At 34.1% G+C, this 23,086-nt stretch overlaps 1 protein-coding gene across 4 annotated transcripts; it reads left to right on the top strand.

The window, feature by feature from the left end:
• The first annotated feature begins 332 nt into the window (after window positions 1-332).
• LOC126843250 (facilitated trehalose transporter Tret1-like) lies at window positions 333-22,227 on the top strand. 4 transcript variants are annotated; one of them, XM_050580646.1, is made up of 7 exons: window positions 333-559; window positions 15,983-16,302; window positions 19,439-19,794; window positions 20,240-20,518; window positions 20,611-20,919; window positions 21,299-21,407; window positions 21,515-22,227. In XM_050580646.1, the coding sequence occupies exons 2-7, from the start codon at window positions 16,089-16,091 to the stop codon at window positions 21,826-21,828; spliced, it is 1,581 nt and encodes a 526-aa protein (XP_050436603.1). In that variant the 5' UTR covers window positions 333-559; window positions 15,983-16,088; the 3' UTR covers window positions 21,829-22,227. The 4 variants fall into 4 exon arrangements, with proteins under 4 accessions (XP_050436603.1, XP_050436600.1, XP_050436601.1 ...); XM_050580643.1 differs by lacking the exon at window positions 333-559 and adding an exon at window positions 4,479-5,086; XM_050580644.1 differs by lacking the exon at window positions 333-559 and adding an exon at window positions 11,226-11,559.
• The last annotated feature ends 859 nt before the right edge of the window (window positions 22,228-23,086 follow it).

The raw sequence follows: 23,086 nt of genomic DNA, 5'->3' as shown, positions 1-23,086 counted from the left end.
AAAACCAAGTGAAAAGTATGCCTTGTCTTTTAAGACCCCCTCGACAGCTATTACAGAATCACGAAGCAACCGTGTGGCGTGTGATCAAATTGGTTCGGTCATAGATGACAAACACTATTATTATTAAATATTATCGCGAAACGATATCAGCCGATTCAAATGGATAAAAAGGCTAAACTTGATCTCCGTTCGGGTATAGTTGTGTACGGCGACGTTGCAAAACCGGTTCTCTTGATATTATTATTATTATTCGAGCCGACCGAGATTACACTGTACAATAATTTTACATTATTTTGACTTTGACTGCGCCGAGTACCGCAGTCTGATCGGGTCCTATCCGTTGTAGGACTGTAATATTATATTGTACCTGTTTCAAGTTAATATAATAAGCCATACTTTTAAGAATTATCACGAGTAGGCAACGTCGTGCATATCACGTGTCGCCAATCGTCGTAGAAAGAGAGGAGGATTTTCGCGGTCAAAATTCGTGTGCGGCTACAACCATTAACGTTCAATTTGTCAAATTTAAATATTAAGTAAACGTTTTAAAAGAAAATAGGTGAGTAGTTTTTCGGCATGCGTTATCTTACTTATTTTGATACATCGGTGTAAACCGTGTGGCATCATCATCAGTTTTCACTGAATATCACATTGGTTAGCATATGGTTAAACCACAGAATAACCAGAAGAGTCAGAAGTTCCAAATCGGGTTTGACCCCTACTCACCTGTACCCCGTCTGTGAGCTTTTCAGCTCTAACCAGTTATAAAAGATTTATTAAACCATTCTCACAGCAATGTAGCAAATCTACCCGCATAACGACCCGTGTTATGCGTGTTGAAAAGTATCTATTCTGGTTATTCTATGGTTAAATAATATACTGTATTCACAGAAATAAATACATAGTCCAACTATAATTATGGTTAATATAGGGACACAGTACATTTCTAATTAGAATAACTAAATAAAAAGTAGGGCCAACTAAATGTTATACTAACTAGAAATTTATAGTGTCCCTATATTAAACATAATCATAGTTGGACCAACTATGTATTTTTCTCCGTAATCGGTTTACACGAGACAGTTCGTTTCTCTTTAAAAAAATGTTTGTCCTTGAAATAGGTATTATAAAACATATATCACATACGTGAGAAGAAAAGGTCCGGTTGTACACTAGTTACACCGTTTATTGGTCGATTTACATAATTTTCGTTGATTGGTCTCGCTTGATACCTGTCCAATATAATGAGACTTATGTAACATAATAGTAATATCGGTTAGAACGAATTTAGGGTTAAAAAGTCCAAACACAAAATATTTCTCGATAGACTAATTGGCAGGTCTTCTTTATAAGATGGCTACAGGCTACAGCTGTAAAACTACAAACAATAAAATCAATACGGATTATATTATAACAATACTACATGGAAAAATTATTAAATTAATCTTATGCTAATAACTAATAAGTAATAACTATTGTAGTTGAAGCCTTATCAAAAAAAAAATCTATATATATATAGAAATATATTAATAGTACATGAATTGCCTAATATTATATTATTAAAGAAAAAAAAACTCTATGGACTCTTAGTAATTATTATCAACATGATAACCACTGTAAGTTTAAATGCTAAAAAAAAATTCACAACAATTAATGATTATATCTAGTTTATTTGCATTGATATCGGTTCGTTAATCGATTTTGTTAAATGCTATTTATTGACATTATCTACTAACACTCATTGTTTTTTTGGCGAATTTAATAGATATCAATTTTCAGATAACGATATGACTATCCAACCAAATATTCAGATTTGTAAGTGCCGGCTCAACTCTTAACAAATAGTATATTATTTTATACTTTGACCGTTTTCAATATTATGTGCGATTTCGGTGTCATTTTCACGGTAAGGCAGACGCCTTTTCGCACTGATATATCCTTGTAGGTATATCAGAAAAACCATAACTCACAAGTATACATAACTTTGGTAGAAAAATTAATCTCAAAATATCAGCAGCTGGCTACGATACAAAACGCGTCTAATTAATATTTAATTCATTTTGTCCATCTGAAAACTCTTGTGTCTTTTCTTTTATTAGTATACCACCGTCCACTATTATGGCTTTACATAGGGTGTGGTTCATTAGCGGAAAACGATAAAAACAAACATTATTAGGAGACCAATGTTTTGTTGTCGATTATAGTGTATCTAATGGTTACAATAAAATATTTACCGTTAAAAAATAGTTTTTTTTTACCTTGGAATAAGTTTAGAAACATTATTATAACTGTTCCCAATCGTATTGGATTGGACTTGGATTTCTTATAAAATATTGCTTTAATTTTTTACTTCAATTTATTTGGGCTCCTCTAAAGCGTTCAAATGTACATTTAATGTGGTTTTACGTACATAATATAATAACAATCTCATGGTTTGAATACAAAGCAAAGGTATCTTGATTTCGAATGCACAAGTAAAGCAATTGAAAACATGTCTACCGATTTCACGTGAGACATTAATTTTCTTAGAAAATAATTACGGTTTTATTGTTTTTCTTATTGAAAACATTTTTCTTCATATTCTTTTACAACTAAAATACCAGAAAATAACCTAAATAATTAATAATTTTTTGAGCCTTAAAAAACTAAAATCTATCTCATTGATATAGTTGAATATATTGTGTATGACGCGTAAATACAGAACAAAGAAAGCGGGCAACAAGCGCAGGCACACACACACACTCCTGGGTGCCGGTGAACCTGGCCCATCATTCTTGTAGTAAACACAATAATTATTTTTACAACGTCAAGTGTAGTTTGAACTTTATAGTTCACCTTCGGATTAAGTATTTATGAACAAATATGGCGGCAATCGATCGAGTAGGCGGTCCGAAGCAGAAACGGACAATAATTATTTAAAACATCAAAGTTGTTTTATTAGGTTTTGCACGAGCCCTTCCGGCTGGTTCGACGGCCTTTTGACATTTTTTCCACTCCCACGCCAAAGTAACGATGTCGCTGAATGAGCAGAGAACGCAGATAACGGTGTGGTAATGAAAACATGCCGCCGTCTATCCTGCAACTACTACCCCCCGTTTGCCCGGGCCGTCGCGACGCTGTTCTCCTCCTCTCCAGCCCAACCTGATGGCGAAGGGGACAGGTGGACTTTCGTTGTCGCCGTCGTCGTCTTGGTCTTGGCGTGCACGTTTTGCCACCAAAATAATGTACAGTAATCAACGGAATGCGGTTCCAGACAAGACCCGAGAAACATTTCAGTCCACGATAAAACCGTCTGGTTCCAAAACCATTTCCCGCCCCATCCCCCTTTACAAATGTCTTAGGGAATACCAGCCTCAGCTGGACCGTTTGTGCCCGAAAATTCGATACACAACTGAGACGGCGCCGAAAAGCAGCTATTGAATTAGGGGGGAGCTATACAATAGTATATTATGGAGTAACAGATCCGCTCAGTTCAATAGTAAACATCGAACCAACCGGGTCGCAATCTAAGATTGAAGCCTGACTTAATCAGGCCTACGCACAATTCCGTGCTAACTGTCATTAACGCCCTAGGGCAATCTTATTTGGCGCCCCTAAAATGTGTGGCACCTTTGGTAATTGGTGCCCTAGCGCACTTATCCCCGTTATCACTCCCTAAGCACGACCCCGCAAGAAAACACATATGGCATATTCTTCCAGAAAACAATTTAGCGGATTGTTGAAATGCAAAAGAACAATAATTTAGGAACTTTGTATACCAACGATGTTGAGGGAATCGCTGAATATTTAATGATACGTTAAACGTTCGAGGGACACTTATTAAAACCGATATTGAAGGTATCTCTAAGGGCTGAGGAATAAAACTTGTTTTTGTTTTAAAAATCAAACATCGATTGCTCATTAATTTTACAGTGAGTTTGTCCCAAAAGTCACGAAATTGAGTATTTTAAGTTTATTTAGCTAAAAGAAATGTATTTGTCAAAAACCCAATTCTAGAATAATCACGTTGAAAACTAGTCAAGTATATTCGCAAGTAAAAGTGCGTGAGTATATTGCGCATAGGAAATTTTTAGCCGATAAGGAAAAGCCGGATTTTTTGGGCTAAACCAAACAAATTGCCATAAAGCGGTGCAGCTACTTCGGTCGAGTAGGCCTCGGTTAAAGTGCATATTGTTCCATGCACATGTGTATTGTCTGGCGCGATCCAATGCACAACGCTCGCAGAGGTGTCTGGCCAGCATAAACATACTAGTAACAATATTATTATTATTATTATTATTACTATGTATACAACACCCTACTGAATAGCATGTTTTCGCAGTACGGCGGACCGCGTTGTGGTCGCCGGCACTCGGCAGTGGCGACTGGTGTATAACAAAATTAATGTATATAGAAGTGAGCATATTATAGTATGTGTGTGTGTGTGTGTGTATCATAATAATACATTTTAGAAAGAGGCGGCCAGTCGCGTTCCGATCGGTAACCGCATCACAACCGCACTGCACGCGTCGCACCACAATCATCGTCGCCGTCATAATAATAAATAACAATAATTATTATTATATGCACGCCAAGATAATAAGATAACTGTACAATAAAGTACCACCATACCAACACACATAGTATATCTTTTATATTATACAATTTTTTTTTTCCGTTAACATCTGTCGTGTGCGGTAAACAACGGCGTCGGGCGTCGATTTGAAATAGATAAAAAAAAAACCGTCGAAGATAGTATTGCAATAAAAAAATCTATTCGAAAGCCGCCGGCGTTTGCCCGTCAACTCGAGTGCCGCCGACGCCGCCAGTCGACCATGTCAACGCGGTCGGTGCTCACGCGCGAGTCGACAAGACTGGAAGCCGATCAAACCGTTTGTTTTGCCGCCAAAACCGCCGACCGTACCACCGCCGTTGGGTTTTTATCCGCCACAACGACAACGCGTCATTTTTTACAAAATTAAAACATTTTTTTTTTTTTAACGAATTTATTTCGTTCTTTCAAACCATTATTCTCACCATTGCCACCGTCCGCCGAACGCTCACACATGTACGCGCTATGCAGAGGGCTTCCGGAGAGTTCCTTCAGGTTAGTGTTATTCCATAATATTAATGTTTTTTTTTATTTTCAACGACGACTCCAAACGGTTATCACGACATGATGTTATAATACCTATTCGTTTGTGTGTGTGTTATCGTTTTGTCGTTCCGAGTACACCGCGTACAGTGCCGTCGACGTGTGTGCCTATGTTATGCTCTACTCTATAGCAATAACACTAACAATACTAGAAGTTCTAGAACATGTGAGGCGACACATCTGCTGTAACGTGTCCGGGAGAGGGGGGGGGAGGTGTGTCTGCACGCGGTAAAAAACGTGGACGACCAGTGACGTCACGACCATGTGCGTTGTACGGCTAAGGGGGGGGGGGGAGAAATACAGATAATAATAATTATATTCGATATTGTTATGATAAAACAAAAATAGGTTGTCGAAACGGGATAGAAGAATTTAATTAAACCGGAAAAAAAGTATATGTTTGTGGTAATCCCCCCTTCCCAAAAAAAAAATTAAGGTAGGTTATTATTTTCGTTATGAATTATTGTTTTTTTTTTTACCGGGTCGAGGACGGTACATTGTGTGATCTGTCACTCGGGTTTTTGTTGTGTAAAATTGTTATCGAAATATTTTCTACTGAAAAAGCAAAAAAGAACTTTTTGTGAATATCTACTGAAAAATGTATCATTTTGTAATATTCTAATCGCTATTCTTTATAAAATAAATATATTCTAATCTAGTTATCAGTTTATAAAAAAAAAAAATACAATCGGTTTCTGAAAAGGTAAAACTAATGTATAATGTAATTAAACGATGGAGTCATTTTGGGTTTACCCGCAGGATTATTATGATTAAAACGTTTCTCTGTTGTGGTTTCTGTTTGATCAAAAAACAAAAGCTATAATGGCTTTTGCTAACCCTATCTGTTCGTGACAGGTATAATTAATCGAAGCCGCAGATGACAACAACATAGGCAATATTTTAGTGCGAGATAACGTGTGATTTTTGATAAACAACCGGAAGTATTTTGATGACCGGATAAACACATTGAAAATGTTCAACTTTCCACTACTTTCTTCGCTTCAATACACATTACACTTGTCGATAAATTGTTTTTTCGTTAACGCTTAAGTTACCCTGACAAATGAACGATCGTTAACGTAAAAAGCTAAAAATAATGGCGTTGCTATATATGTATAAAACATTTTCGTTAGACGTCACGGCCAGTCTGTGATCGTAGCCTTTTTTTGTGTTAATTATTATTGTTGACTGTATACATATCTTAGCTTAATGATTTGCCATTGATCAATGGCAGTTGTACGTTAACCGTTATAATTGATTTAACCTTAACTAGCTGCCAACGGAGAGAGAGAGATAACAGAGCACAGTCTTGTAAACTTGTTATGAGCTCGGAGATTAAAAGATTTAGTGTCTCAGGCTAAACAAATCGGGTGAGCTTTGGTATTAGCAGATACGATAAGACATAATTAAAAAAAAGTTTCAAAATTGGCGATAGACTGAACAGTTAACTTTTCAAACGGTATATCAGATCAATAATATGACAATACGGATGCATTACTATAGTCGAACATTATGTGAGAATTCATGAGAAAAATAAAAACCAATTAGATAATATGTTGTTTTTACATAAAAAATATAATGCTTCGCAACAACAACCCAAAACTGATCTCATTTTTGTTATTCTATATAGTTCTTTTTTTTTTAGTACAGTTTTTTTTTGATACACGAGGAATCGATTAATTTATTAACTACCTATGGTTGATCTGGACTTGCATCCGCCGTTATCTAGTAGAACATTAACAGGCTATCCGCGGTTTTAAACAAGTTCAACACACGTCAGCATAATTTACAGTGATGTGATAACAATTTCTTTACAACACAATAAATGTTTAAACAATTTATAATGCAAAGAAGGCGAACGGCTTAGCTCGATTCGAGTTTAAGTCTTAAGACGAGTTTTAAAGAAATCGAAATTTTGTATATGCTTATAGTTTTTGTTTACACTATGCGTTTTGGTAGCGTATCAAAAAAAAAAAAAATAGCAACAAAACTAAATGCGATCTGACCTTTCTGCTGAAATTTTTTGGCTTGATTTATTTATGCGTACATTGACTATTCTGAGTTTTTTTTAAACGGTAAACATGAACTTTCAAATACAGGCACTTGACCGTTTTCGAGTGGTTCAAATAGTTGTGTGTAAAAAAAAATGCCCGACGCGTTTAAACTGTCGGAGACTTTTAACTTTTTTTTTATTTATTTAAAAACCGTTACTTTTCTATACATAATCGTATGTATGGCGTACTAACACACACACACACAAACATAGTGCGCCGTGTTAGACGGTATAAAATAATTTCTGCTACGCATAAAATCATAATCCTTGACCCGTTCGTTGTGGTAACACAGCTAAAAAACTGACGACTGCCAGTGAATGGTACACCAAGACAATACCACGTCTGCATAACATAATATTAATATTATAGAATAGTAAGATCAAATTATAACGCGTTTGGGTTTTTTTTTCGAAATTAAAAAAAAAAAGAAAAATGTGCAATACGTTTGTTTTCATTAATATAATAGGTATCACATCGTGTTACGATAAGAAAATGTATAATTTGTTTAAACTTATTTATCATTATCACTGTTAAGATATTGACGCGCAGTCTCTTTACCTATTCAACGCCCACCGCAAAACTACTTATATTGTGTTCCTTTCCCCATACAAGTCTACTTAAGAAGAAGATATAGGGTAAAACTTGTTTCTATAATGTCTTATTGAAAATTTCATAAATTCAACTATAGAGCGCACCAAACACTGTCTGGCTTGAAATACAGGGTTTGACGTGGTTAAAGACCTTTTTTAAAGTAAACAGCCCACCGTCAATTTTTTTGGAAAAAAAGGTATTTTTTATTAGAAACATAAATATGACACGCCATTTTAAAATATTATTTGCGGAAATTGACATTTTTGAGGTGATGACCATTTTCGTCCACATAAGGTTGAAGTTTCTTCCTGGAGTTGGCGTCTACTTTAATGAGCAGATAGTTTTTTTTGTTGCAAATAGCGGCCTTTACATCTTCCAGTGTTATTGGCCTTTTTTCATACACTGGTGGTTTTAGGTAGCTTCAAAGGAAGAAGTCTCAAGTTGAAAAGATCCGGTGTACGAGGAGGCCGTAGAACATCGCCGAAGGGCCAGGGCTCCTTATAATAACGTTTGCCTTACCCCCTAATTAAATTATTTTTCGGACTATCACAGCATCCGGGACAGCGATTTAAAAAAAATGTTTCCATAAAAACTTAGTTTTTTAGACCCAAAAATACGGCTTACTGAGTGATTTTAGAGCAAAAAACCTTATAATCAAAATTAAAGAAACCAGCATTATTGAGGGCACCTCGAAGCCCTTTTTTGTTATTCCAAATAGGACATTCATTAATTTATTTTTAAAATAATACAATATTTGTCAATTTTAAACCCTGCAACTTCTAAAAAAATGAGTTTTTCGAAAAAATGGTTTTAAGACGCCCTTCAAAATATTGTTTTCTTTAAATAATTTAATAGGTATTTTTGCATTAATATCAATTAAGAGCCACTAATTATCAACTAAAGTAAACATGTTTTAGTGCCGGTAAATCGCTGGACTGACATCCTCTTAAAATAACCGCGTTGACTGCGAAAAGGGGCATTAATTATTATAGTAATTGTAGAGGGTGGAGTACGTCGCTAATCACGCGAGGGATTATTTCATGTCCATAAAGTTGTTAAAAATAATAATGGTGATTTAAAAATAACTATAATTATAAAAATAAGTATTGCTTACTAAGTACTATTTAGTATTACTTAATGGATATGATTAAAAATAATAGTAATAATTAAAACAATAAAAGTATTATTATTATTATAAGAATGGTAAATGTGCTTAAAGTATATAAATTATTTATAACGTATATAATTATACGAAATATAATTATTTTATTAATTATTATAATTATACGAAAATTATAGATTGGAAAAATTAGATTATCACAGTTTCAACATATTTTTTATGGGTGTCAAAAAACTCATAAAAGGCGATTAATCGCAAAATTTGTATTTATCACATTCGTTGTGTAAAAATTTAGATTTTGGGAAAAACAAATTGTGTGGACCTATCTTATCACTTTAGACGAGAACGCTAGGCAGTCTGGCGTCAAAGGTCTACCATAAAAAAAACTGACGGGTTGAAATGTACATGCTATTAAAAAGCCGGACACTCCAGGTTGGCGCCAAATTCATGTAGATATAGCAATTGAAACCCCCCGGGTCAGTTGCTCTTGAATTACTAGTTTGTGACTGGCGAATGAAACTGCTGGGGTTCGTTCTTAAGCATTGTCCGAAATTGTAATTGTACATCAGTAATTCTATTGCACCACTACTACATTATGAGCAGATTGTGAATTGTTGTGTTAAGAAAACAGATTGTAAATTTATCACTTTCGACTCGAATAAATGTATAGGGTAGCCGTCTGTTATTGCAAGGTCGCTGAGATGTATAGTATAGAATCTAATATATCAGAATTTTGCAGTTAAAGAACACATACTATTATTTGAAATTAGTTTATATCAAACCTTCATTTTTTCCTTGTTACTAGTTGATGCAATATATCATATTTTTTATCCTCAATTAAAAATAAAATGTCATATAATATTTTCCTCCAACCTGGTCAATATTTAATGTCTAGTAATCGATAAGACGTACACTTGTTATCAGTTATAATTATGTATATAATTTTTTGGTCTTATAATGAAAACGTTCTACTATACTATATATATATTTATATTATTTATAATACTATTAGTAACGTACAAAACCAATAGAGCGGGCTGTGGGTTCAATAACTTCTCTTCAACTGGTCGTTAGTGACTAGTGTAATATAAGCTTAATTGATGATTTGTTTTTAAGCTGACTGTCCATACGGAACAAAAATATGTATCTGTATGTATTTTTAAAATATAGTAAAAATGCCATTAAAATGTTTATGACTAAAATACACTTAAGAAACGTTACCTCGATACATTGACTACTCATTTGTTTTTACATAAATCAGTAATATTAATATATTATGACCAACAGTAAACCGCTGGCGGCTAGACCCAGTTGGCGATAATGTCGTTTTAAATGCATTAGTCATTACAAGTTACTTAGAAGCAAAATATAGAGGAATAGTTCTTTTGAAATTTGAAACCATAAAGATTGTAATACGCGCTTGTTTACATTTATTTTTCGAAATTACGTTTACTTTATTATTCAAACAGCTTGGGATTTCGATATTTACCCGCCCCGTAAATGCGTTGTATAGTGAACGCATATAATAACGAATAATTACACCCAACTATTTTCAGTTTAATTTTTATGAACGTTAATAGTATAGTGTATTATGCCTGTCGTTATACTAATTATCGCGTTAATGGACTAAATAACCAATAAGTAATCAATTACTTTTTATTTTTTGGTTTTTCAAATTTTGTTGTATACAGTTATTACATTTAAATAATAATTACATGTATTTTTTTAACACATTCTAATTAATTGTTTTTCTTAGCATTTCTGTTTTTTTCTAAAATTGTCTCCAAAGTTGTAAACAACTTACAGAGCCAAAACAAGAATTTTCTTTATGAAGTTATTGAAGTTTCAAGTTTAGGGTAAGAGGAAAGGCGGAGTGTAGTATTATTTTTATATGCGCGCATTTCCTATCCCGTCCTAACTTTTAAACTCTTAGAACTTTATAAATAATTGTTCGAAACTGGTTATCGACCAAAAAAAAAAATGTAATTCCTTATTAAACCTTATGAGATATTGAGTAGTTCACGATCAAATTATGACCCTGTATTAGAGGTGTGTAATGTGTACCTAAACTAAGATCTCGATCGGATTAAAGTGTATTTAAATGTTTAGATAAACAATTGATTATGTATTTAAAATAATTGTTATCGGCTTGTGTAGTTGCTGGTAAGTTTCTTAACTTTTAAAACCGAGATTAGATAGAGTACAGCTTGTATTAGGGCGTCACCCCAGTTGTAAATTATAATATGCTCCCACTCTGTGATACCTCACTTGAATATTCCTTCATCCGGGAAAATCATAACCTGATTGCAGTTTAATTATGGAGACCGCGGGTCTTGACGTATGTATCACTTGTTATAAACGATCATAGGATATAATATAACATAACACTATTATTATAGTCTTATACTCGCAGTGTTCTATCGGGTGACAAAAAAAAAGAGAAGGAACTACTGTAGTGGGTCGGCATTCGTCGGGGCGGGGAACGTCGATAACATTTTAATTAGACATAAAAAAAGATGTATAAATTATTATTATAAAAACAGCGAGGTTCCATTCTGTGTAAGTAGCATTTACCATATGGTCTTATCGCCGTTGTCGACATTGCCGATTCAGAGGTGAAAAAAGAACGTTTGTAGCGTTTGTTTCAACAGCCACAAAAGGTAAATTTGTTTTTCGATTATTTCCTTTGATTTTAATTGTTTGAACAATCGTTTTTTTATATACATACATTATACATTTTTTTTTGTGTCGATCCGGCCGTTAACCTTTATACTTGCGACTGCGCCGACGACAAGCTTCGCGGTTAAATTTATTACAATAATAGTGAAACACCTATAATAATATCACATAGGCTGTTTTTGGTAATCGTTTTTTGGCTATAAAAATATGTCATGTTCATAGTAGTTGTGAATCCGTTTAATTTAGTGGCGCGAGGGAAACGCTAAACATGTATAACGACTTTGACTTCGGCGCGACAAGTGGTTCGTGCCAGATTTTCAACTATACATATACATATAAAAATACCTACCTAATACACAAACTAATTAAACGAAGGGAAAAACTAGAATTACAGAACCGAAGTTTAGTATTTGGTGTTAGTAGTGTTGGCGGTACTATGGCAGTAGTAGCTGGTTTAGTTGGTGTGTCTGCGATTGGTTTTTGATTTTTTTTCAAGTGTCGAGCACTTATAATTATTGTGCAACGTTTACAATACACATAATTGCATTGTTAACACGGTAGTAAAAGTGTATATTGTCGACTGAAGTTTTATAATAACATTGCGGTATGTATTGTTCACTATTCGTTACTTCTAACTGATCTTATTTGGCCTGTACCTAGTTTTAATTAATTTTTTTGAGCATAATACCTATATCTAGTTAATGTGTGCCTACTGTTGATATCAATTCAAGTATAACAATATTAAGAGGACGCCCCTTTACTACTTAGGTATACTATTAATAACATTTTGCCACCAAGAAATTGAAACTTGATTTTGGTAGGTAAATTTGGTGTATTGATTTCAAAAATTAAACTCACATTTTTTTCTTACATATAGTTTTATACATTAGAAGTTTTATAACCTGTTTTTTACAGTTAATACAATTTTTAGTAGCTAGCGCCTAGCAAGCTGTTTTACTATCATGAGAACAGAGAATTTCATACGAGCAAAGTAAACTAGTGTTAATAAAAATAATCTAAGCTCCGGTTACACGAGGCTAACGAAATGTTATTTTCCCAACTAACACGCTAAATGCTAAATAACATGTTATAGTTACTTTACTAGTTTCTGAGCTAATACAAACACTCTTCTCATTCTATTTCGGAAACTTTCCTTTTCCCTATCATTTTTCTTCCTATTCAATGCCGAACAATCATATTTACATAATATATCGTTGCTGATCTCACTATACATTTTTTTTATCATTTCGATTTTCATCCAAAGTGGTATATTTTGTCACACATCACACTTGTAAGACCTGATTCAATCACATACTTATTTTTACTTATTATTTTATTCAGTTACTCTACTCCTTTGCATGGTCGATCGCAAATATTTTCCACTTGCTCTCTAAACATAACACGCTTCTTCTTCTACAACTTCCTCGTTGCTAAACTTAAAATCTAGTGTTCTGTTTTTTGACAGGGTTTTCTCAAACATTTTCCTACATTGTTCTAAATTAACTCATGACACTTGTGTACAAAATCACTGGCATACACTAAAAGATATTAAGTCAATAAATAATGAAAAAACAATTCAGAATTCGTTCTTAAAGTTCTCGTATTTCTTCCTCTTTTAATCTTTGGCCAGTAGCCTTTGCGCCGTGGTCTAATCGACAAATAACTTTTCACTTAAGCCGGTTAGGTTTTGTCAATGTAACAACATAATATAAAATTATGAGGAGAGGTAATAAAACAGTTTAATTTCGCGATAATGAGTCGTTTGTCGACACGTTCATTGTCCATAAATGGTGTTAATGTTTTCATCGTAGAGGGTTTTTTTTCCTATAGACAAAGCACTTACTTCCAAGTACTTGAATAAATTATATGTATATATAGACTTGTGCTATTCGCTATCGTGGCGAGCATTCCGGATGTACGCTTTGTTTCTCTAAACATTTTTAATGGCTTCCTACCAAATTGTAAATTATTGATTGATTCCTGGCACAGCCGTAGTCCAGTATAATATTGTTATGTACACTAAGAAAACGGCCAGTGCGGCATTAGCCAATGTTTCTTTATTGTAATCACGTAAACGCCGTCCGCTAACGTCATTGATGAATGTGTAATGTGATATTTATTGAAATAGAAGCTATATTATTTGCACGGTGGCCATCCGGGTTTGTTTGTTTGAATTTATTTTATTTTTTATTGAATTTATTTTAAGTTGATATTGATTCGTGAGTGTAATTGGTCACACTTGGGTGGGCGATAGGTCGTAGATGTGTTATTGTGTGCCTCTCGTTTTGTACCAGAAAACAAAACCCCAGTAACGGTTCGTTGATTAATAATAGTAATACTAATAATATTTTTTTCTAGTATCGTTAACAAAAACACACAAAATAAAAACATTAAACAAACGTATGTTATCAACAAAAACAATTCAAGAATTAGTATTGGCATATATTTGAATGGACCAAACCTTGAGTAATTACAAAATAGTTCGTCTGATATTAATATACTATAAATATCATTGATCCGTACTATACCAATGGATGATTGACTAATTGATTGATTCTACGTTTTTTTGGTAGTATAACCTTCATTTAAATTAAATTTTAATCACTCATCCGTGTGTGTGCTTTGCGCGTGGTAATCACCTGTCTGCTAAATAATTGGTACACTAGTGTACGCACAGCACTTTAATGTGATTTGATCATTTGTATTGTTACGTACTGTGTTACTTGTATAAAAAAATATATAATAATGTTATATGATTGTTGAAGACGTCAGTTAACTGTAAATTGTAAAAATGGTTAATTAGTGTAGTCAGATTGGATTTCTTTCATCAGAAAATATTACCATTATTTTATACAACTCCCGATAAAAATGATTATTATTTACCGAGTACTGCTGAGATTGGTATATAAAAATCAGTGCGCGAAAAATATTTGTTTAAATTAATTTATGGTTGTACTTGTTAACGACGAGACAAAGCGAGAACACTACCCGGATTAGACGAATAGAATATCATCATTGAAACCGCATGTTCATACTAAAATTCAATATTAACTTGAGTATTTTATAATTATCGGGACAGCAATTAGTTTATTGTATATGAACCCAATATAATGCATTATTAAATATGTATTATATATTATTAATTATTTTAAACGTCGGCGTATTACAATATTGTAGTAAAACTCTTGTGGATTCATTTATTCAACCAATTGACTGCTAATAAGATTATTTTTTTATTGCTCAATTTGTGTACCACTCCTAACCGAATCGATATTACACTTGACACGTGATATATAATAACTGTATACATACATAATCAAACGCTTCTTGTTTCTTTCTTGTTCTAACATTTTTTTTTGTCTCGATTTGATTTATAGTTACTAAGCCTAATAATAAGTTTGACGTTTGTGTACACAGTCTGTACATGTCAATCATATCGGTAGTTTTTTTATAATAAAATATATTTGATAGATTGTTTAATGGCGATAACTATAAAAAGGGCCGGATCTTCTATACAGTAATGATAATATTTAAAAATCTAACGCTTTCACGTTATAGCCACTAGCTTCTAGGAATAATTAATATTAAGGGTGGAAAACGCATACTCGCTAAATAATACAATATAGTTTGTATAACTTAATAGGGGTAAGGTTAGATTAAGTTAAACTGTACGAAGAAAATACTTAAATGAATAAAGTAAAAACACAACACTGTATAAAATAAGTTAGGGACTAGGTAGTTGTAATAATTTATAACTTATAAGTGATAGGTTTATAACAAAACGCTTGTATGTGTATTTAGGCATAATGTAAGAATCAAATACAGTAAGAAGTTAGCTGGCCTATGTTGACGCGTTTTATTGCGATTTTCTGATTGTAATTACAAATAATTAAAATAATCATGTTATATGATTAAATTAATCATTGAATAGATTTATTAGGAAAACATAAACGTATACAATTATTTTTTAATAGGTAATCAACAAAAGTTGGTAATTTATTATTTGATTTTAGAACTAATGTTTAATTATTAAAAAGATAATTTTTATGGACAATTTTGTATTTAATAGCTATTATAAAACTTACTTATATTCTTGTCCTACGATATCAAATTATGTGTATTATTGTTGTTTAAAATAAGTAGTCTTATAAAATAAAAATACAGAAATAATACAAATATAACATAATATAACAAAAATACAAAATTGGCCGTTAATCGCGCATCTTATTAAACGATAATTAAATTGTGTGATTCATATGATTTTCGTTTAAAAATATCATAAATGATTCATTCCGTTGTCGATTAAGTAGGTAATTTAACAATAAATTAATCATTTACGGCCAACATCACTGGAAGATAACACCTATTATAGTGTAATATTGTATCAATTTGTTTTGTCCACAGGCAACCGCCAAAACCGCAGGCCAAACAGCACCGTTTGAATTTGGGTTCTGGCGGCCCACCCAGAAGAAAAACGTCAAATTTGATACGGCCGCAGCTCTCCGGGCCAATGGAGTTGGAAACGCTTATGGAGGAAGGGGCGGCGCCCGGGCCTGGCGGGGAAAGCGACGCTGCACAGCCGACTGGCACGGCGGAAAATGGCAATTGCGTGCCGCTGGTCAACGGCGACAAAACAAGAGGCTCGGTTACCGGCGTCGCCATGGAACAGTCTTCGAAGGTATCGAAGGGCTCCACGCTCAATCTGTACCTCGCGTCTTGCACAGGTCAGTCCCACAACACAGTTTTGTTAAAAAAACCCGTTAAGTACCGCAACAACTCAAAATCGCAAACAAAAAAATTGTCCGTTTGAAATTAATTATCTCCTAAACGTTTCTTCAGGGGGTTGTAAAATTATTATTTTCAATCGCTGAAGTTTACATTTATTACTTAAAACCGTCTAAAACAAACAGCAAAGCACGGAATGAGGTTCTAATTTCTCCTCCAAATTTTGAGTTGTTCTTGTTCTAAACGGGGCCTTTATTTTATAATTGTATGATCACTACAACTATTCCAATCCACTAGTACTACAGTGTGCTGATTAAATGGAATTTCAGTAGATTTATTTTGTGATGTAAATGGCGAATATGTTTAATGTAGTTTTTCCAAACGAAATAGAATCCCTCCGTACAAACACACACGTTGAAAAGTAAATACAGTTATGTTTTTTACAATACATACAAGAACGTGTAATTGTTAAATAACTAAATAGTGGTAATTTAAATAAAAACACAGCGAAATGGATTTTTAAATAAATATCAGTTGGGAGAATATTGCTTCATTTGTGTTTATTCTATACTAAAATACCTGCATTCCATCGCAAACTAAATCTGCTGATATTCCGTTTAATTTGCTCAACGTACATAAAAGGAGTCATTTATAATATTGCTGGTATGCCTAGAACGAACGCTTATTAAATACTTAAAATAGATCAACATGACATTTGCTTGTGTTTCACTCTCTTTTAATTTAAATATTATATTACTGTATAGCTTTAAAGCTTACCCAAAACTTAAGAACGTGTAGACATACAAGACTTCGTTGTTTATGAAGTGGCTGTAGAAATCGTATACTATATTATTTTTAAATAATAACTAATATAATTTAATATTTTAGACAAAATATATTATGTGTGGTACTTATAAACTGATGTCCTAAGTTGGCGCGTGGGTACGGCCACACTAAAAAAAGCTTAGCACTTTCTCCCTCCATATATTTAACTATAAGGAAGTACCAAATATTTATGGAGGGGTGTGGAGTAAAAACTGATGTTACTAAGGTGGCCGACCCCACGTGTGTACGCCAAATGATAGCTATAGATGATCAATTAAAAATAAATAACAAGGGAATTAAAATTTATATTAAAAAATAAAAGTCGCTGATATTCGAATTATTTCTATTTTTTTTAAATGTGAACGCACACATATTGTATACACTAGACCATAAACAAAAACTGAGACTACTTGTGTACTTGGTAACTTTTTGTTTGTATTACAATCAACCTTTTTGTTGTAGCATGAATAATCGGATATTATACAACGACTAGCTATGAAATGAATATACCGTTGTGTTTTGGATTTATTATTAATAAACAATATGTTATAATCAGCGGCAATAAATAAAGTGGTCGGTGATTGTGTTATAGTTGTTTCTAAACTGGTAAAGGTCGATCAAAATCCAATAATAATTACAGAAACCGAAAATTCGAGCGATACGCATTCGCTAAAAATAATATATAATTTTAATATTGAAACGGACGTCAAACGTCTAAGTAGATAATGAACCCGTTAAAAAATTTGCATGCTAACGTGCTGTGTATTTGTATAGCTATTATTAAGGTCTTTATAATGAATATGTATATTTCAACGGTCAAATATGAACTCGGCGATGCGATACGGATGTTTTTTTTTAAAAATAATACTCTATATTCCTATAAATGTGCGTTATATTGTATATTATTCGATTTATATCACATGACACGCCCAAAGTTATATATATTTTTTTAATATCTAATTCGCAGTGCGTTTATTATCGTTGTAGGTTTAAAATGCACAATGCGGAACGATCCTGTTGAGGTTATTAATTTGTACAAAACGAATTGGTTTCTCAATGCGAACGCCGTACACTTTCTTTTTTTTGTTTTTTCGCACACAACGATCATGGGCGATTTTCCGTTGGAATTAAATACACTAGGATTTTTTTTTTGCCAGTTACATAACTACTATAGGGTTTAAAAAGCGTGTAGTAAAACAGTAGTAGGTAATCAGTAGGCTCTGTGCGTACTGGTTCATATGGTCACCTCCCACTTGCACACAGACCAAGTTGTATAGTGAAACTATCCGTTAGTACAATATTTTTGCTAGGTTAGATCATTGTCTTCCTCGGCTGTGTACGTTTCCTATCAGTATAATCTAATTATCTATGGACAAACAGCAATATTATATAAAAGGCATTTAAGTTGCTAACGTTCGGCGACAAACCCAAGTCATGTCGTTTTGTCGTTGTACCACTGTTTTTTTTCCACAACTGCTCAAGTCGCGTTCCACTTCTAAAAGAAACCCGCCGAAAAGAGCCCATTACAAAACCGAGACCGAAATAAATCATAATATTTATAAACATAGTAGGCTTTGATTTACTATTACCGGCAGTTATTGCACCACCAACAGTAGGATAAGTATATGTATTCGGATTTAATGTTTCAACACACATTCGATTGGTAAAATAATATGTTGACCTAGATCGGTACAAAACAATAATAATAATATTGATGAATTATACTCGAATGAATAATAGCTAAACTAGTTCAATGATGATTTTGCACGATCAAGCGGTGAATTCCAATAACAGACTAATTGGGTATAGCAATGGCGTTTAAAAAACAAAATTTGTAGTTTTCTTTGGTTCTTTAAAACGAGCAAAAAGGTTTATGTGTCGCTTAATAATAAAAAATTATCCGAAGCTCAAAATACCAAAGGACACACGGGTCAGGGCATCAATTGTCCATTGTGGTAAATCATACGTTAAGCAAGCAAACTGAAAAATCTATTAAGATACGGAATAATTTAAATAAAAAAAAACGCTAAATTAATTGCACCCCCAAAAAAAGTTAGTGTACAATTTTTAATAGGTAAACATTTTGTTATTTACATTACGAAGTACATGGAACAAGTTTTTAAGAAAATACATAATGTTTTGTTGCAATGCGAGGAATATGCTTTATTTGATCCATTATTATATAATTTAATAACTGTAATCACGGAGGGAACTCATTTTTGAAAAAAATATGTATATGATTAGATTAGGATAGCCTGAATGCTGGTTATGACATTGAACTAATGTATTTTTTTCTGTTTACTTTTACAGCCAACATGGGAGCTTTGGCAGCGGGGTGTGCTCTCACGTGGTCGTCGCCCACGATACTTAAGCTACAACGTGGTGATCCGAGCTTCAATCTGATCATAAACGAGGAAGAAGCCACTTGGGTCGGCTCTCTTGTGACGTTGGGTGCCGCCATCGGACCCATACTTTCCGGCGCCATACTTGACCGGCTGGGCAGGAAAAATACCGTTTTGCTCAGCATGGTGTTGTCAATGATCTCGTGGATAACCATTGGGTTCATTCCTAATCTGTATGTCTTATACGGGGCAAGGGTACTATCCGGCGTGGCCGTCGGTCTAATTTTCACAGCCGTGCCCACGTACATAGCCGAAATCGCAATGGTATTGTTATTGTTGTCATTTAAACTGGTAGACGGTGCATTGATCGCTAGAACGCTGTTGGATGGGTGGGTTGGTCGATTATTATTTGTTTAGCTGCCCTCCCTCCCTTTTCACAATGGTGGAAATTAAAAAAAAGACCAAGATAAACGACATTCTATAAGTGTTTGGCAACACAGTATGAATAGTCAACGTTAATAGTACAGGATCACAAGAAACATTTGTCGAGGACTCAGATTTCGCTCTGGTATTCGAATGTTGTCCACTGTTAGCTTATCAAGAAAAAAACTTTAACCAATGCTTATACCTGGGTTTGGATTAATTTTGATACTTTGGGAGACATTGTTGTAATATCAGCGTTTTGACAATCAAGTGACCTCCGTTCGTTAATATAACCGTCAATTTGCACGCGTTAACTCATTTGCACACTCTTTTTTTTCGATATTAGCCGCACTTGAGGAGTTCATTGGGTACACTCATGCAGTTCTTCTTGTGCTTTGGCTTCCTGATAGAGTTTATCGTTGGACCCTACACGTCATACCTCACTCTGGTGCTGGTGTCTCTTACCACGCCCATCCTCTGTTTCGGCATGTTCGTGTGGATGCCGGATTCGCCCCATTCGCTGCTGGGACGTCCCGGTCGCGAGACTCAAGCTTTGGAATCGCTCCGTTGGTTGCGCGGCAATCCGCAGGAGGCGATTTTGATCAAGGAGCTCGGCGAAATCAAGGTAAGCAATAGTGGTGTTAATTGGCCGACGATGGCACGCGCGTGCAACACACCTTGTGACTTGACCTTATTGGTTGTTTTGCCATGTTTAAGAGATCCATCGAGGAGACGCAGAGACAGAAGTCGAGCTTTGGCGAGCTGTTCGCGAACAAGGGCAACATCAAAGCCGTGATCATCGCTTGTTCCATGGTCGGATTCCAGCAACTCAGCGGCATCAACGTCGTCCTCCTGTTCAGCGAAACGATATTCCAGAAGACCGGCGCTCAAATATCGCCTAGCATTTGTACGATCATCGTGGGGTCGGTGATGTTGGTCGCGGCCGCTGTCACGCCGTCGCTGGCCAAATTCTTCTCCATGAAGACCCTGTTGTACATCTCGGCCGTCGGCATGGCCCTCACCGAGGTAAACGCTATGCGCATACCTGCATTTATATCAGACGTGAATCCAGCTGCATGTCCCATTTAAAACTAAAAAGAGGTGCTGTTACAGATTTTGATAAATTTCCAAATTTTCTTCTATATTTGCGTGTTATACAAATTTTATTTTCTTTAAAATAGTAACGCTTATATTTAGTTTCGAGTTAAGATGTTATAGAGCTATATTAACATAAACATTGGGAATTTCATTATCCCAATTATTTTAGCTGTTATTTTTTTTTTTTTTGATAATCTTTTCCAAAAACAAATCCTGGTTGCGCACCCGACATCTACGCTGTTTTTCACGACTTATATCTTTTAAATAGTTTACACTAACACTAATGCTTCATGTTGTGTTTTTGCAGGGTGTGCTCGGGTTTTACTTTTATATGCTAAGCAAACACCAGGACGTTTCCACCATAGGATGGTTGCCGGTCACCAGTTTGGTGCTTTTCATCATAACGTACTGCCTCGGTAAGTTGTCTACTTATATTATTGATTATGATTAAAAAAAAATGTCTATTATAGTTATTGTTACTTGTAATCGATCCTGTCTGATCAACGTTTCCTCGCCCTTACAGGTTTTGGACCGCTACCCTGGGCCATAATGGGAGAGGTGTTCCCGGCCAACCTCAAGTCGGTGGCGTCGGCCCTTACAGCGAGTTTCTGTTGGTTCTTGGGCTTCGTCTTGTCAAAGTCTTTTAACACCCTCTGCTCGGTGATCGGTGAGCATTTTGCGTTTTGGATGTTCTCCGGTTTCTGCGTCGTGGCCCTGTTGTTCACCATATTCATACTGCCAGACACCGAAGGCAAGACTTTACCGGAAATCCAAGACATGTTGCACGGCAGGAACGCGAAACCGTCGGCCAAGGATAAAACGACCGTCAAAGCGTGACGTCATAAACGCCCCTAAATAGATGTAACGAAAGCGACTGATTTTTCACAGAGTTTTATAAATGTATAATTGAACCATGTATTGAGTACAATCAATTTTTATATGTTTACATGTACGCGTGTATGATATGTATTTATATGTGTGTGTGTGTGTGTATACAGATTTTACAAGTGAAACCAATATTGATTACCTCCAACAACAACGGAATCAGTAATAATAATAATTTAAAAAAAAAAGAAAAAAAATGATTTGTTTTTTTACGTATAAAACTGTCATCTGTAAATTTTGTATACGATTAATAGATTTATATAATATATATATATATATATAATTTTTTTTTTAATGTAATTTGACTTATGCTAAGACTATTGTTTATTATTATACAACTGTATTGTTATATTATCGTGGGTCATTATTATTTTATTTCCAACATATTGTGTTGTAGCAATCAGAATTCAAGAGTATTGCAAACAGCGGAATTGTTAGGAGTTATGTGTAGGCAACACTTCGATCGCGTGAATATTAGTGTCTGCGTCTTGTTGCAATACACGGGGCAAACTTCTGCCCAGGAGCACATCAAGGGAGTTGTTAGTCGACATTTATTAAAAAATATACGATGACCCGTGTATTCTGTTATCAAAATACTTAGTACACCGACAGATAAATGCCATTGTTAAGATGAAAACAATTAGTTTTTTTATCCAAAGAAAGGACCGCTTGGGTTTACCTCAAAATCTTACAGTTGTTAAGTGCCTACTTTGTAAATAGTAAGTTCCGTAAATTCTGACTATTAACATATATTTTAATTATTATAGTATCATATTGCGATACTTAAAATATCTGTTTACGGATTTCTCGAAAATACATTGAATTAATCAGTTATTTCGTAAGGTTTTTTAATTGTCACAAATATTTGAAAGTCACGAGGATCAAATGACAACATTTTTAAATGCTATATTGTTTTAGTTATAATATTATTAAATAATTGCTAATTAAACCTGATAGGATGTTTTTGTCATCTTACAAAAACCATCATGATTTTATTTTGACATTGTGACTTGTACAATTTTATTTTTTCCTTTTTTTTTTTTTTATGAAGACTGCAAGATTTCAATAAAAATATGACACACTTATCTATTAAGTCGTCGTTATTTATTACGGTTGTATATTTAAATAAACAGCTCATTTTTAATTATTATTTATTATGTTTATAATAGTCATTACTTAATACTTATTAAAAACAATTAAGTATATAACA

This window comes from Adelges cooleyi, unplaced genomic scaffold, assembly GCF_023614345.1.
Source record: "Adelges cooleyi isolate 19-005CV unplaced genomic scaffold, UGA_ACOO_1.1 ACOO_flye_CR_arks_rails_tigmint_CR_PRNA_574, whole genome shotgun sequence".
NCBI classification, from domain to species: Eukaryota; Metazoa; Arthropoda; class Insecta; order Hemiptera; family Adelgidae; genus Adelges; species Adelges cooleyi.
The sequence above is the reverse complement of the archived record's forward strand: the minus strand, read 5'-3'. Positions and strand labels throughout refer to the sequence as shown.